This window comes from Pongo abelii, chromosome 11 (genome assembly GCF_028885655.2).
Source record: "Pongo abelii isolate AG06213 chromosome 11, NHGRI_mPonAbe1-v2.0_pri, whole genome shotgun sequence".
In the NCBI taxonomy this organism is placed as follows: Eukaryota; Metazoa; Chordata; class Mammalia; order Primates; family Hominidae; genus Pongo; species Pongo abelii.
Window position 1 is genome coordinate 84567591 of NC_071996.2, and position 13672 is coordinate 84581262.

Genomic DNA, 13672 nt, shown 5'->3' on the forward strand with positions numbered 1-13672 from the left:
TAAAATATTTTATAGAGCAGCTATATCATAATGTAACTACACCTTCTCTTATTATTATTTTGATTTTCGTACATAAATAAGACTTGAATGAATATTTTTACTCACAGTTTTTTCCTTCTACTCTATGAGGCACACAGTAAAGATTGGAGCATAATTTATGGTAATACAAAAAGCACAAACTAGCTGTACCATATTAGGAAGAGGAAAAGCAAAATAAGAAAGTTACAGGAAAGAAAAAAGAAGAAAGAATGAAGAGGAGGAGGAAGAAGAGGAGGAGGGATGAGATGATCACCCAGAAGGTCTTCCATTATAGGATAGAATGGCAGGACAAGCCTGTTTTGGTCATTATGGTAACACAGAGGCTTTACAGTAGCTGGCATATTCAATAAACCCCTTTGTTGAATGAATGAGTGAAAAATGAAAAATATAAATGACATATATCCAGTGAGCAGAACTATGTGCATGATGGTATCCCAGCAGTTCATAAGCTAGATTTGGACCCATGTGAGAATGTGTATACTAGGTTCCTAATTTCTTTTAAATTGTCAAGGAGACAGTAGAGACATGTCCTGCCTGCGTTTAACCAGAACTTCCCTGATCACAAACCAACAGATATTCCTAAGTCTCCTAAAAAACCTTTTGAGTGACTGTTGCAAATATTCTGAGAATATGTGCTTCATATTCTCAGTATAAATGATTTTGGTTTATAATATCATTTATTTGTTGATTAACGCTTTTAAAATGTACTGATTTTATCTGCAATGTCTTCGCTCACATTAGGTTTCTCTCAAGTACATATATGAGAAATGTTTATGATATACACTAATATGTTAACATTAAAGTGTTAACATTCTTATACAGTCATGCATCACTTAGTGACTAGGATATATTCTGAAGATGCATCCTTAGGCGATTTTGTCTTTGTGTGAAAGTCATAGGGGGTTCTTATACATACCTAGATGATACAGTCTATTGCTCTGAGGCTACAAACCTGTACAGTATGTTACTCTACTGAATACTGTAGGCAATAGTAACACAGAAGCAAGTATTTGTATATGTAAACATTGAAAAGGTACAGTGAAACTTCAGTATTATAATCTTAGGGACCACCATTATATATGTGGTCCATCATTGACCAAAACGTTGTTATGTGGCATATGACCCTAATTGCTGCCCATACCTTCCTGATGAAAGTATTGTGTGGTGGAGTGGGAAGCACACTGAACTGATGATACGGATTCTTGCTCCTAATTCTCTCACTAACTTGTTGGCTGACCTCAGGCAGGCTACTTAAAGTTTCAAGCTCAGTTTTCCTTCCCTGTAAAATGGAGTTGTAGGAGGCAATTCCCTCCCCAGGATTCCATTCACTTAAGGGTCACACTGACCCTCTGCCCATCAGCTATAAGTGAAGAATCCTTTCAGTATGATGAGACTAAGTGACTGCTAATGTTTCTCTAACAGTGGGGCTGAAATACTATGAGGCCATCGCATATGATAGGTAAGAGCATGGGCTTTAGGTATAGAGTAAGTCCTGGTTCTTCTCTGTCACTTTCTAGTATGTAGCCTGGGGCAAGTATTAGCCTTTCAGAGGCTCAGTTTCCCTATCTATAAAGTGAGAATAATACAAACACTTATAGTTTTTGTATTAAATGAGACAGTGTAAATCCAGCCCAAAATACTGGGTCTGACACAATAGAAGTGCTCAGTCAAAAGCATCCATTTTTAACACTGTTATTTCCTTGGCTCCACTGAAATAACTGCTCTTCTAGTAGTACTTCTCCAAACTGATTATCAGTACTATTGTAATTACAGTACTTAAAGGATTTTAAGGTGCCAACTTGGGCTGACTTGTTTAAAAATAATTGGAAAGACATGGGCTCGGGGGATCTTTAACAATTAAGCAAAACAACCTGTGTGCTGACCTTTACCCTGTGGTTCTTTTATTTAATAACAGTCTATTAATAAACACAGCTTTAGTTCTTTAATACTAATGTAATCCAAGCCAAATATGCTACCTAACAGCTGTAATAAACTTTCTTGCCCCAAAGAAATTTTGATGAAAATTTGCCTCACTTTTCAGTTTGTTTTGAAAGAAGATTATGGAGAAGCTCTTGAGTTCCTATCAATAAATATTAAGTCTCCTTAGTTTTTGATTATATGTAGATTAAATTTAAATAGAAACAAATGAGATAAACTCATTCCTAGATTGGTGAGAGAATTTTTGAAGGCTGTATAAGTTGTTACTTTATAATTTTAAAACAATTACTTAACCATAAAACGGAAGGAAAAAAAGTCCCCAAAATGTAGGAAACCAGAGTACTTGCTTTGCTACTAATTATAGCAGGAAATACCTGCGTGTTTATCATGACCCTGTACTTCCATAGTCACATTAACTTTTAAACAGTTTTCATTCCCTTTACCAACAATTGTCAGCCTGCCTTGTGGAAACTGATCATTTGCAAGGGAGTTCTAGATCACTTGCATAATTAAATCAGTAGTAACTGGCTTCTTCCCACAACTTGGGGATGGACCATTTGTAAACAGGCAACACTACTAAGTGTAGGACCCTCTATAGCACCTGTTAATTGGCTCACAATAATCTGCTGGGTCAACTTATGCTAAAGATTATTTGAGGACTCTCAAATTTTATAGCAAGTGTTCTAGGTTATCATTATGTATTTAAGAATTTCTTCTTAATGATTCCAGGTTTCTTTCCATTCATGAGATGTGAGCCTCAACTGATCTGTAGCAGGTTGTGGAAAAGTAATCACTGTATTTCTGCTAGAAAGTTATCCGCAGGATACAGGATACGTCATATGTTCCATAGACACATAAGAATCTGCATTGATATATAAATCTGTAATATTTGCATGTTAAATATCTAAAATTCAACAAGCCATGGTATAGACTTGTTTTAATTATAATAATTCAATTTTTAAAGTTTCTTTAAAAATAGCTTATTATTTTCAATCTCCATAGCTCTATCTCCTTTAATATTTTATTATTTGATTAACTCTCATGAGACTTGTTTTAAAAGCAATTTGAGAGGATTGCATATTGCATTTACATAACATTTTCTAATTGCCTATAGTCACTATTTGTCAAATACACATTTAATCAAAAGAATTGGGTTATTAAATGTATATGTTTTATAGCTTCTGAATTAGAGACAAAAAGGGGGACTTAAACTATTGCTAAGCTCTTGTGTATCTGCTCATCATCACAATGTAAAATGAAGTGTCTTTGTTTTGAAGTCCTACCTGCTCAACCTAGTACTTTTTAGTTGGTGATGGGATTTGGTGGAGTTGAATGTAAAGAAATAGCCAAAATTGGTTTACCAGAATCCTGTCTGAGTGTGGCAGAAGACCTGTTCTCTCCCCATTTTGTCCACCCTCAAACTTGCCAAGCCTTGTTCACTTTGGCTTTATTTTTAAAATGCATTTCTGGTGAGTGAGGAAAGGTTTTGTACTGTGTTTTCAATGACTCACCCAAAATAACTCCATTCAACTTGTAAACGGTCCTGTTCTGAATGCAGATTGTATTTGTTCTGAGATGGGCATAAAGGAGCTGCAGAAGGGAGATTAGAGAAGGGAAACGTGCTGGGAGAGGCCGGTGCAGTTTATATTTATTCAGGTTCAGGCACATACCACAATTATTATTTTTTTTTCAAAGACGTGTGTGTGTGTATGCTAAAGAACCGTTATAAGGTGTGTATCATTTAAAGCTCTTCAAGGTACAGCAGTGTTAGATAGATGTATGGTTCATCTAGTCACGAACCTTCCTTTTCCTGGTCTTCATAAAATACAGAAAGAGAAATTTACATGAAAATATATAATTTCAAATATATGCATAGTGAGCTGTAATTTTTTTTAAAGTTCTAAATGGCTCCAAAGAGAAAGTAATCATATACATAAACAAAAGAGCTAGAATATAATCTTAAATATGGAAGAGAAATTAACTATACAATAGGACAGTGCTAACACTGGGAATAATGACATCCTCCTGTTCGGTTGTGTGTTGCAGAAAAATTCTTAATATCATCTGCCATGGGTATAGACTGTGCATTTCACATGGACAGATATACCTTTTTAAAAGCTTTTATGATTCAAAATGTCAGAGATCTTTAAAAGCAACATTTTAGGGCAGGGCTGAGAAGAAAAAGTAAAAGGATTGATCCAAACTTGAGAATTAGGCTTCATAGATAGAAAGCCAAAATGTCTGTAATTCATGTGTAACTATGTTCAGTAAAAAGGATTTCAAAACCTCCTTTGAGTTGTTTTATGAATTCGTGAAACAGAACAAATAGTCTATTCTGTTACATAATCTTGCTTCACTTCATTGTTGATTAAGAATAGATGAGCCATTCTTACCTGTTGCTCAGAAACACCAGAGAATTGAGCCACTGAAAAGAAAACAAACTGGCCACAAGGTTTCACTGAGAAAAGAGTAAATTTAGCATTATGTGGCAAACTGAATAAATTGTGATCTGAGAATGAGTGATAAAACTGACAAGCTTTTAACACGCACAAAATCAGAAAGTACATAAACTGATAATTTACCCAGATTGTATAAATAATTTGCAAGGCAAAATTCTAGTGGTATTAACACCTGCTTCTCCTTCTTAGCTGTACTTTGGAAAATAAGAGAAATCAAAATAACGGACTATTCTACATATTAATGCTTCCTTATGAGGAAAAGAAACTAATCTAGAATTCCTTGAATTTTTGCTAATGTGGAAGAACTCTAAGATCAAAGGTTTATAGGCTTTAAACATGTAATTTTATTGCTTTAACATATATACAATAACCAGAAATACTAAAATCAGAAATACTTTAATAATTAATAATGGTTTCAATAATATCAATAACCCAATCTAAGTCAGACTAACCAGCATTCCTCATAGTTCAATTACATGATTTGTAAATAAATCTCTGAAAATTTTTGAAGTGTTTACTCTTATTTATTAATATTTTTTCTTTTATTCTCTTTTATGCTATTGCAAATTGTTTCACTGGTATCCCTGGAAATGTTAATGGATATATTGAGGGGCCAAAAAGATTTACTGTTGAAATAAATTTTAGAACTATTGGGTTTAAAAAATTAAACAGTTTTAAAAAACAAGTTTTGAAGATGTCTCAAGTCTTTAACATTCATTGTGACTGGGCTGGGGTGGAGGAAGAGGAGGGGGTATAATATGCAGTGTTTTTCATTCTTATTTTATATAGAATTTTTTTCTCCAGGCAATACTATCAAAATATAAAATGCTACTTTGTTAATTTAACCTGATATTCTACTTAACCTTATACCTCTGAGCCCCCTTTTGTCTTAATGAAAGATGAGAATTTGAAGAAATAACTGCAACTCTACCACTCCCTAATCAGATTCTAAATAATTAAGATTTTGATGCACAAAATACAATTTTTGAGTATATAAATATTATTAAAGAAACAATACCATAACTAGAACCAAAATGGCTTAGCCTACCCAATAGTAAATCTTGTTTTGTAATTTTAAATATCTAATTAAACCAAGAACAATGTTTCCCTTATGATTTATGCTTTCCCATATAAAACTGCCTGATTTAACCAAAGTATATGTTTTCTATCCTTGCCTGAACTTATGCCAATTTTAAAATACAGCTGCATAAGCATGATGATAAATGCTATTTGCTAATATGAGAATTATTCCCCCATATGAAATTGATTTATTTTTGCTTTCTGCAATATAATCATTCTAATAGCTACACTGAGCACCCACATTATTTCATGTGAGATTCACATCAATTTGGGAAGGTAGTTATCATGATTGCTATTTCAAAGATGAGAAAAGTCATGGCCTAGGGATATTAGCTGTCTTGCCTTGTACCATACAGCTAGAAAAAGAGGGAAACATTTCAAACTTCAGTCTAACACCAAAGACCACGTTGCTTCCACTATGTCACGCTGGATGGAATTATCCACATTTAATATACATTTCTTTCTTTTTCTACCTTGCAAGCATCATTGATTCAGACAATACTCTTTTTTTTTTTTTTTGAGACAGAGTTTCACTCTTTTTGCCCAGGCTGGAGTGCAATGGCACAATCTCAGCTCACCACAACCTCCGCCTCCTGGGTTCAAGCTATTCTCCTGCCTTAGCTTCCCGAGTCACTGGAATTACAGGCATTCACCACCATGCACGGCTAATTTTGTATTTTTAGTAGAGACAGGGTTTCTCCATGTTGGTCAGGTTGGTCTCAAACTCCCGACCTCAGGTGATCTGCCCTGCCTCAGCCTCCCAAAGTGCTGGGATTACAGGTGTAAGCCACCATGCCTGGCCCAGACAATACTCTTTATGTAGAGCTTTGAAATGTATATTTGCAGTTGGTGTACAACATAGTACTTGTTTGGGAAAAAATCCTTGAAGAAGCAAACATGCAGACTTTCTTCATGTGTAGTATTCATTATCGAATAAATGAAATACCTTGGGCATTTTAAAACATCTGTAAAAGTTGAGAATACAATGAAAAAACCTTACTTTTCAAGGCAATAGCATACTACTTCAAGGATTTCCTTCTCTATTACTTCTATACCCTCAACATATTTCATTAAAAAATGCCATGTAGAAGAAAACACACATTTGTGCTACTGGAAACTGAATAATGTATATACTCTACTTTGTTTGGTATTTTTTCCTCCTTATTACTTGACTCTGGTTGTTTGATTTTTTTAAAACTATGGTTAATTATTGCCTTTCACAAGAATTCTTTGTTGTTGTCATCTGAAAGTGTATTTAAACAACTGCAAACCTAAATAAAATATAAGCATTATAGAAATAACAAGAAGCAAATTTTAAAATAATCAATTTAGGTGTCTCTTTGAAGAACACAAAAAACAGAAACTACCTCAAGAAGACCCATTATCCCTTGTGGGATCAGCATTTAAAAGTGTATAAGGGGTGCAAGAATACTGAAGAATGTTCTATCATCTCTCACAATTTACAATCTGTCTGGTAAGCCAAACATACCTTCCAGGGCCAATCATATTATTTACTGTACAATCCAGTCCCCAAATAAATGACGTAGACATGCTGTTGTATATCAGATCCCTGTGGGAGGGGTGTGATCAGGAGTGGTGGAATGGTGGAGTCAAAAAGTTCTGGCTTAGCTAGATTTTGAAAGTCATGAAGGAAGTGGATAGAAAGAACAGGAATGAATTAAGAAGCAAAGACAGAGTAGGCAACAGCACTTAGATATGATAGAATTGAAGCTGGGAGCAGCAGAGGAACAGGGTGGGTACATAAGAACCCTGGATAAAACTTTGAAGGCAGCATATTTTGTGGCACTTGACCAGCCCTTTCAATGCCTCTTCTTAGGTGCCTTCTTCATTCATTCTCTTTTTCATCTTCCACACAGGCAGCGAGACTCTGGCCTATTTTGGAGAGCCATTAAACTGTTAGCTGCATCCTACTATGGGACCCTTGAAGGCTGAGAAATTCTTATAGGTTCAAAGAAAAGATTTTCTAGTAGTGAAATTTCAAGCCAAAGATATTAATATTACTGTTCTAACTCCCCTGACATTTGGCAGTACATATATGAGACTCAGGAGAATATTATGATGGTTCTGGAAAGCTAGTCTGGATTTTGGATTTGATCTTGGGGATATTAGTAAACCATTAGAAGATGTCCTGGAATTGTAAATCTAGAGCAATGAGCTAGAAAGGAGATAGGAAAGAATGAAGGCAGGAAAATCAGTGTGCTATTTTAGTAGTCTATGACTTATGTGTAAATGCCTGGACAAAAACTAGGCACTATTTCATCTCCAGAGCATTCTTCATTCCAAATTCTCCAAAAGTTATGGTTTCCTGTAGCTATCAATGACAATGCACTTAATTACCTTGTAATTCGAATGCTTCCATTAGGAATTTTACTATGCTCTTGATTTTAATTTCAAATGAAAAATAATTCCGTCCTTAAAATATGTTGTCTATGCAAAATATTCTTTTCAATCAGGTTAAGATTTTAAAAAGTGTTCTAACTTGTTCTTCAGAGCACAGCCAAGTACAATAAAATATTGGAAGCCTTACTTATATGTATAGTTTAGATGTAACATTTAGGGGAACAATGCTGCTTGATAGGTCTGTCACATTGTGTCTGGTTTTGGATAGAATTTGAGTCTTTTTGCTAATGAGAATTTAAACATAACAAAACGGAATGCCGAGGCTGGCTTGAAAAAGTTTTGAACTCTGACATCATTTGTTTCTTGTAGCATGCTGTCTCACCAAAATCCAAGCAACCATCTCCACATTGTCCCAATTACTGTTTCCTCTATTCTCCCTCACCGAAATCCAACTTCAATGTGAAATTTCCAGATTAAATATCCTTTCACAATTCATTTTCATTCATAACATAAACACGATAAATAACTTTAAGTATGAAAGCAGCACTCCAGGAAGCTTAGTCTTTTGCAGTTTTGACATTTTGGCAACACCAATCAAGCACCTCTTTCCGTCCTTACCCCAATTCCTTGGACACTCAAGAGTCTACATTCAGGCGACTCTTTCAAGTGTACGTTTCAGGGTGCCCAAGGAGACACTTGTTTTCTCGCGGGGGTCGTTTTGTGATACTTGACCTCCCCACTTTCTTTCTATTTTTGGGTGAGGGAGGAGGAGGAGGAGAGGAACAAAGGTTATTAACAAACTAATCTCGCCCATTCGCAGGCAGCAGTGGGGGGCTGGCCTGCTCCGCGCCGCGCCGGGCGCGCCCCGCCCCACCGCGCCCCGCGCGCCCCCGGCCGGAAGGGGGCGTGGGCCGCCGCCGAGGGAAGGCGCGCAGACGCGCAGCGGCCGGCCTGCCCGGGGCGCGTCAGGCAGGGGGTGGGGAGCAGGGGCCGGGCGGGCGCTCGGCTCCCAGCCGCGCTCCCTCGGGCCACTAGCGCTCCCGCGCCGCGCCCGGCCGCCTTCATGTGAAGCGCCGGCCCTCCGCCCCTTCCCTCCCCTTCCTTCCCTCCCTCCCTCCCTGTCCCCTCCTCCTCCTCCTCCGGCGCCCGCTTCAGCTCCCCGGGGCCCCCTGCCCGGCCGGGCGCTGACAGCAAGGGCGGGGGTCCCCGCCGCCGCCGTGTCTCGCGCAGGGTCCGGCTGGGGTAGCGGAGCCCCCCGTGCGGCCATGGATCGGCCCCTGTCGTCGTCGGCGGAGGCGGAGGAGGAACTGGAGTGGCAAGTGGCGAGTCGCAGGAGGAAGGCCTGGGCCAAGTGCCGTAGCTCCTGGCAAGCGTCGGAGACGGAGGATCTGTCCACAGAAGCGACGACGCAGGACGAGGAGGAGGACGAGGAGGAGGACCTCCCCGGCGCGCAGCTGTCGGCAGCGGGGGGAAGAGGTCGGTGCTCCCGGCCGGGCTCCGGGGGGAGGCTGGCGGGCTGGGGAGAGTCTCGTGCGCCCTGGGCGCCTGCCACGAGTTCTGGGAGAGCCTCGGGCACGGTAGGCCGAGGGGAGAGGGGACACTTCCGACCTTCAAACGCGCGCGCTGGACGAGGCGCCCCCAGCGTCAACACAGACAACTGGGTGCCATCCGATTTCCCTGCCAAGGGACACTGAGACGTGTCGCTTAGGCTACATTTGCCGTGGTAGATTTTCCTACTTGGGAGGGTCCAGGGTGACCCCGCCGTCGTAGTGCTCCTGGGTGGTAACGTGCTGTCCCCTCCCTCTACCCCCAGGAAACGTGCCCAACGAGAAGATCGCGATATGGCTCAAGGACTGCCGGTGAGTGCTCCCTGGCCCGCCCGCGTCCCGGGGGAGATCCGTGCGGACGGGACGCCGGAGCAGAGCCACTCGGGCCGCGTCCCTGTGGGTCCCGCGACCGTTGTAAGCTACAAACCGGAAAGTGAGCCGGCGGATAGCTTCCTCCTCTAAGCGATTAGAAATGGAAGTGCTGTGACCGCTGATTATTTGGTGACCGTGTTGACTTTACAGTTAAACTTGAGCTGCTAACGCATCGTGTTAGCATCAGAGATCAGAAATCCAAAACAGATAATCATGCCGTATTTGTTCTGTTTTTATTTGAAAGAATTCTCACATCTCACAGGATATTTTATTTTGCTTTAGTTTTGGCATCTGTACAACTGGCACGGAATCATTTTCCTTTCAAATGTGTTTTAGACGAGTTTAATTTACCAACTACACTAAATGGGCTTTAATTTTATTTCTGTTTGGGGAGCTATTAAAACTAGCTAACTTTGTACTTATAGTTTACTTCTTGAACATGGAATCGTCAGATGGCACTGGAATTCTCAGGGAATAGAACTTTTAAAAGCATTCAGACTGCATAAATCTGTTTAATTACATGCTTTGGCAACTGGTACAAAAATGTTTGATAAAATACAGAGGAGATGAATCATGTTGCAAGTAAATCTGACTACAGCAAAATGTACTTGTTTCTTATTTTTTCCAGTTTATTTGCTAGTTGTAAAATCAGGAATGTAGCCTTTAAACTTTTGTTGATGTTTGCTTTCGAGCATAGTTTTGCCTTTTCAATTTAGACTTTCTTAATATTTTGTTCAAATATTAGAGTTAGGGTAGTTTGTTTTGTTTTATTGTAGAAAGTGATTCATATGCCAGTTTGCCTCCTCTAAAGACAGACAAGATATTGGCTACCGTGATATTAAAGCCTTGTTTTGATGAATCGACTGGAACCTTATTGAACGCTCTTTATTACAGAACTCGTACCCTTTATTGGAAGTGTCATAGACCCTTCTGAAATATGATGACATATATGGAATAACTTCTCTTTAAAGATGCACAGAGGCAAATACACTGCTTGAAATCCTTGGACCCCAGATTTACAATCTAGCTGTAAATCAATCTCCCCGTTTTCAGATAAGCCTTAGATATTAGTTACTTCACTCAAAGTATGGATCAAGAAATTGTATTAATGTGCTACTGGTTCATTTAATTGTTAAATACTAAAATAGTCTATAATTTAAAAGCTTGAAATTTTGAATATACATGTTCAGGACCTTTTGGGTGAGATCTGATGAAACTAGTATCTTTCAGGTTTCCTCTTAGAAATATGTCTGAGAAGTTGTTTTGTTACTTTTACTTAAGTCTTTTAAAGCCTCCAATCTGACTCTTTATTTAAATACAGTCCTAAGTACAGTATTGACTTACTTTAGGTTTCTTAAAATAGGTTTAGCATTACAAATACATTTATAATGTTTTATTGTTTAAATTCAAGTGCATATTCAAAAGAATTTTAAAAATTAACAAGAGAAGAATCACACTATAGTTTAATGACATATAGGATTTAAGATTGTGTAAGAGATCCTATCAATTAGACAGTAAATAAGTGCATCTTTTTTGAGACAAATGCAGTAGGCAAATGTTGACATTCACCAGGGCACAGTCAATCCCTGACAATTTCAGAAGTTTTGTTGCCAATACTGATTTATGTGGGCAGATTCTGTAGTCTGCTGCTCCTTCTCTCATGGATTTCCTTCTTGTTCCTACAGTTGCACCTATTCTACACGAGTGGCATTCATTTGTATCCAGGAAAGCTAGAACAAGTAGTCTTTTAATCTTAGCTATATTATCACAGATTCGACTTAGGATATGTTGCATCTGTATTTTCGTTTTAAATAGCAACTCAAGTTCCTTCTCAGAGTTGGGCATCTATGTATTTTGTTTATTGTGTACAAATGACCTGAAGACAGCATTTTACCCACTTGATAAGTTCTCAAATAGTCTTTGTTTCTTAGTGCCGTCCATATCCTGAATAAAGATACCGTGTTTTCTTTCCTTAAAGGGAGTCTTTATTTTGATAACCATTTGTGGGGGGACTAAGTAAAAACTGCTTGAATTAACATTTAAGAAATGATAGAGATTTTGATAGAATTTGGAAGGGAGCAACTATAAAAGTAAGATATTTGTTTTCGAAGGAGGATTCCTGTTACTCTGCTTATCTACCATTTTCTGTTAGTGCATAGACCAGTAGAGACATCTGTGGACAGAGTAATACAATGTTTACATCCAAGAAAGCAGCCATCAGGGAAGGATGACTTTTTAAAGACATACATTAGAATTTTATTAAAATATATGCAAAAAATAGATTAAAGCTTTTATTAATATATTTATGGTAATTGCTTGTGATTCTTTTACATTTCAAAAGCACTAAGTTTTAAAGAGCTGCCATTGTTAGTATACTTTTAGAAAGTTTTAATCTTTAATTGGCATTTCAGTAACATTTCCTTGAAACTGATATTTTCATGATTGATCCCATGTCTCGTGAATTTTTAACAGGTATAAATTGTTACTGAAGAAAGGTTTGTATCACAAAACAGACCCTACAATATAAAACAATGTGTTTCGTACTATAACTTGGTTTCAGAGAATTAAAAGTGTTTATTTTTGTATGTGAAGAAAAGATATTTCATCTGTATTTGAATTACAAGAATGAAAAAATTTTAGCAATGGCTAATCTTAATGTTGGTTCTCAAGTCAACTTTTTAGTAATTTTCAGTTAAATGAAGAATATATGTATTTTTTAGCTTAAAAACAGAAAGTGAATCTCAAGCTTCTACATTTATATAAAGAAAAAGATAGTTGTTGGGGCAAGGGGGAGGCACTAGGTGATGCTCTGAAATGCTAGTGATAGATTAACAGATGAGGTTTAAGGAAACTGTTAGGCCTCATTTCCAACTACTCTTCACTTTTTAATTTTATTAAGGTTAGGTTACCTGTGACTGAAGATTTGTTTTCTTCTAGTTCTGTTTTCTTTTTTGATGGAAGGGGTTGAGAAGAACAGACATTTTCTTAATGCTTATTGTCAGTCATTCTCTCTTTTTTGCAAAGAAAAATGCCAATTCACATCATTTGTCATTGCCATTTTTGCCCCTAATTGTTGGCACATCAGACATGATTAAATCATTCCTGCTGAGCTGACTTGATGACAGGTATTTGCTTAGTTAGTGAATATTACTTATGTAATCTACTTGCATTCCTTGTGTGTTTTTGGAGGAGAGTTTAACTGTGATTAGAAGCTTATTGAGCTATAACTCTTTAAGTAAGGCTGTGTAATGACAACTTTGCAAATAGCCTTTCACAAGACTAAGGCTTATACGTTTATATGGTTTCAGTACACCTTTGGGAGCCTCACTGGATGAACAAAGCAGTAGTACACTCAAGGGTAAGAGAAGATTGCCTTTCTAAATCTGTTCTTTATGACAGTTCTACTTCTTTGTCCTCTGGGTAAAAGTGTATATATGACTTATAAAAGTGATATTCATGTTTATAATATATGCTATTCTGAGCTAGAAGCAAAATGGAGAAACTTTGTTATAAACCGTAAAACAGTAGGGAGTTTAAGCAAATTGCCTAGCCTTTTCACAATGTGGAACTTACCTCTTTATTGTCCAGTTAGATATTATAAAGACTAATTAAATATGAATATATGATATGCAAATATAAGGAAAATACTTATTGAGTGAACAAAAGTTGAGTCAACTTTCGTGCAGCATTTCTTTGCTGATTACATTTACTGAAATTGCCACACCTAAAATTTTACCACCTGTTCAAGACAGAATTCTAAAGTTCAAAGTACAACAAGCATGTGCAGGCAGTGGCAAGGCATATAAAAAAACATTTACGGTGTCAGGAAAATCCAGCTCCTGACTTAACATGAGATGGATAAGAAGAATATTTGCT

At 37.7% G+C, this 13672-nt stretch overlaps 1 protein-coding gene across 5 annotated transcripts in view; it reads left to right on the forward strand.

The window, feature by feature from the left end:
• ITPRID2 (ITPR interacting domain containing 2) overlaps nucleotides 1-13672 on the forward strand; it is a 126726-nt gene that overhangs the window by 79148 nt on the left and 33906 nt on the right. For 2 of the 5 annotated variants that reach the window (XM_054548821.2, XM_063712587.1), the window contains 3 exons: nucleotides 9108-9353; nucleotides 9691-9736; nucleotides 13105-13154. In XM_054548821.2, coding sequence (XP_054404796.1) covers nucleotides 9143-9353; nucleotides 9691-9736; nucleotides 13105-13154 — 307 coding nt within the window. In that variant the 5' untranslated portion in view covers nucleotides 9108-9142. 5 annotated transcript variants of the gene reach the window in all.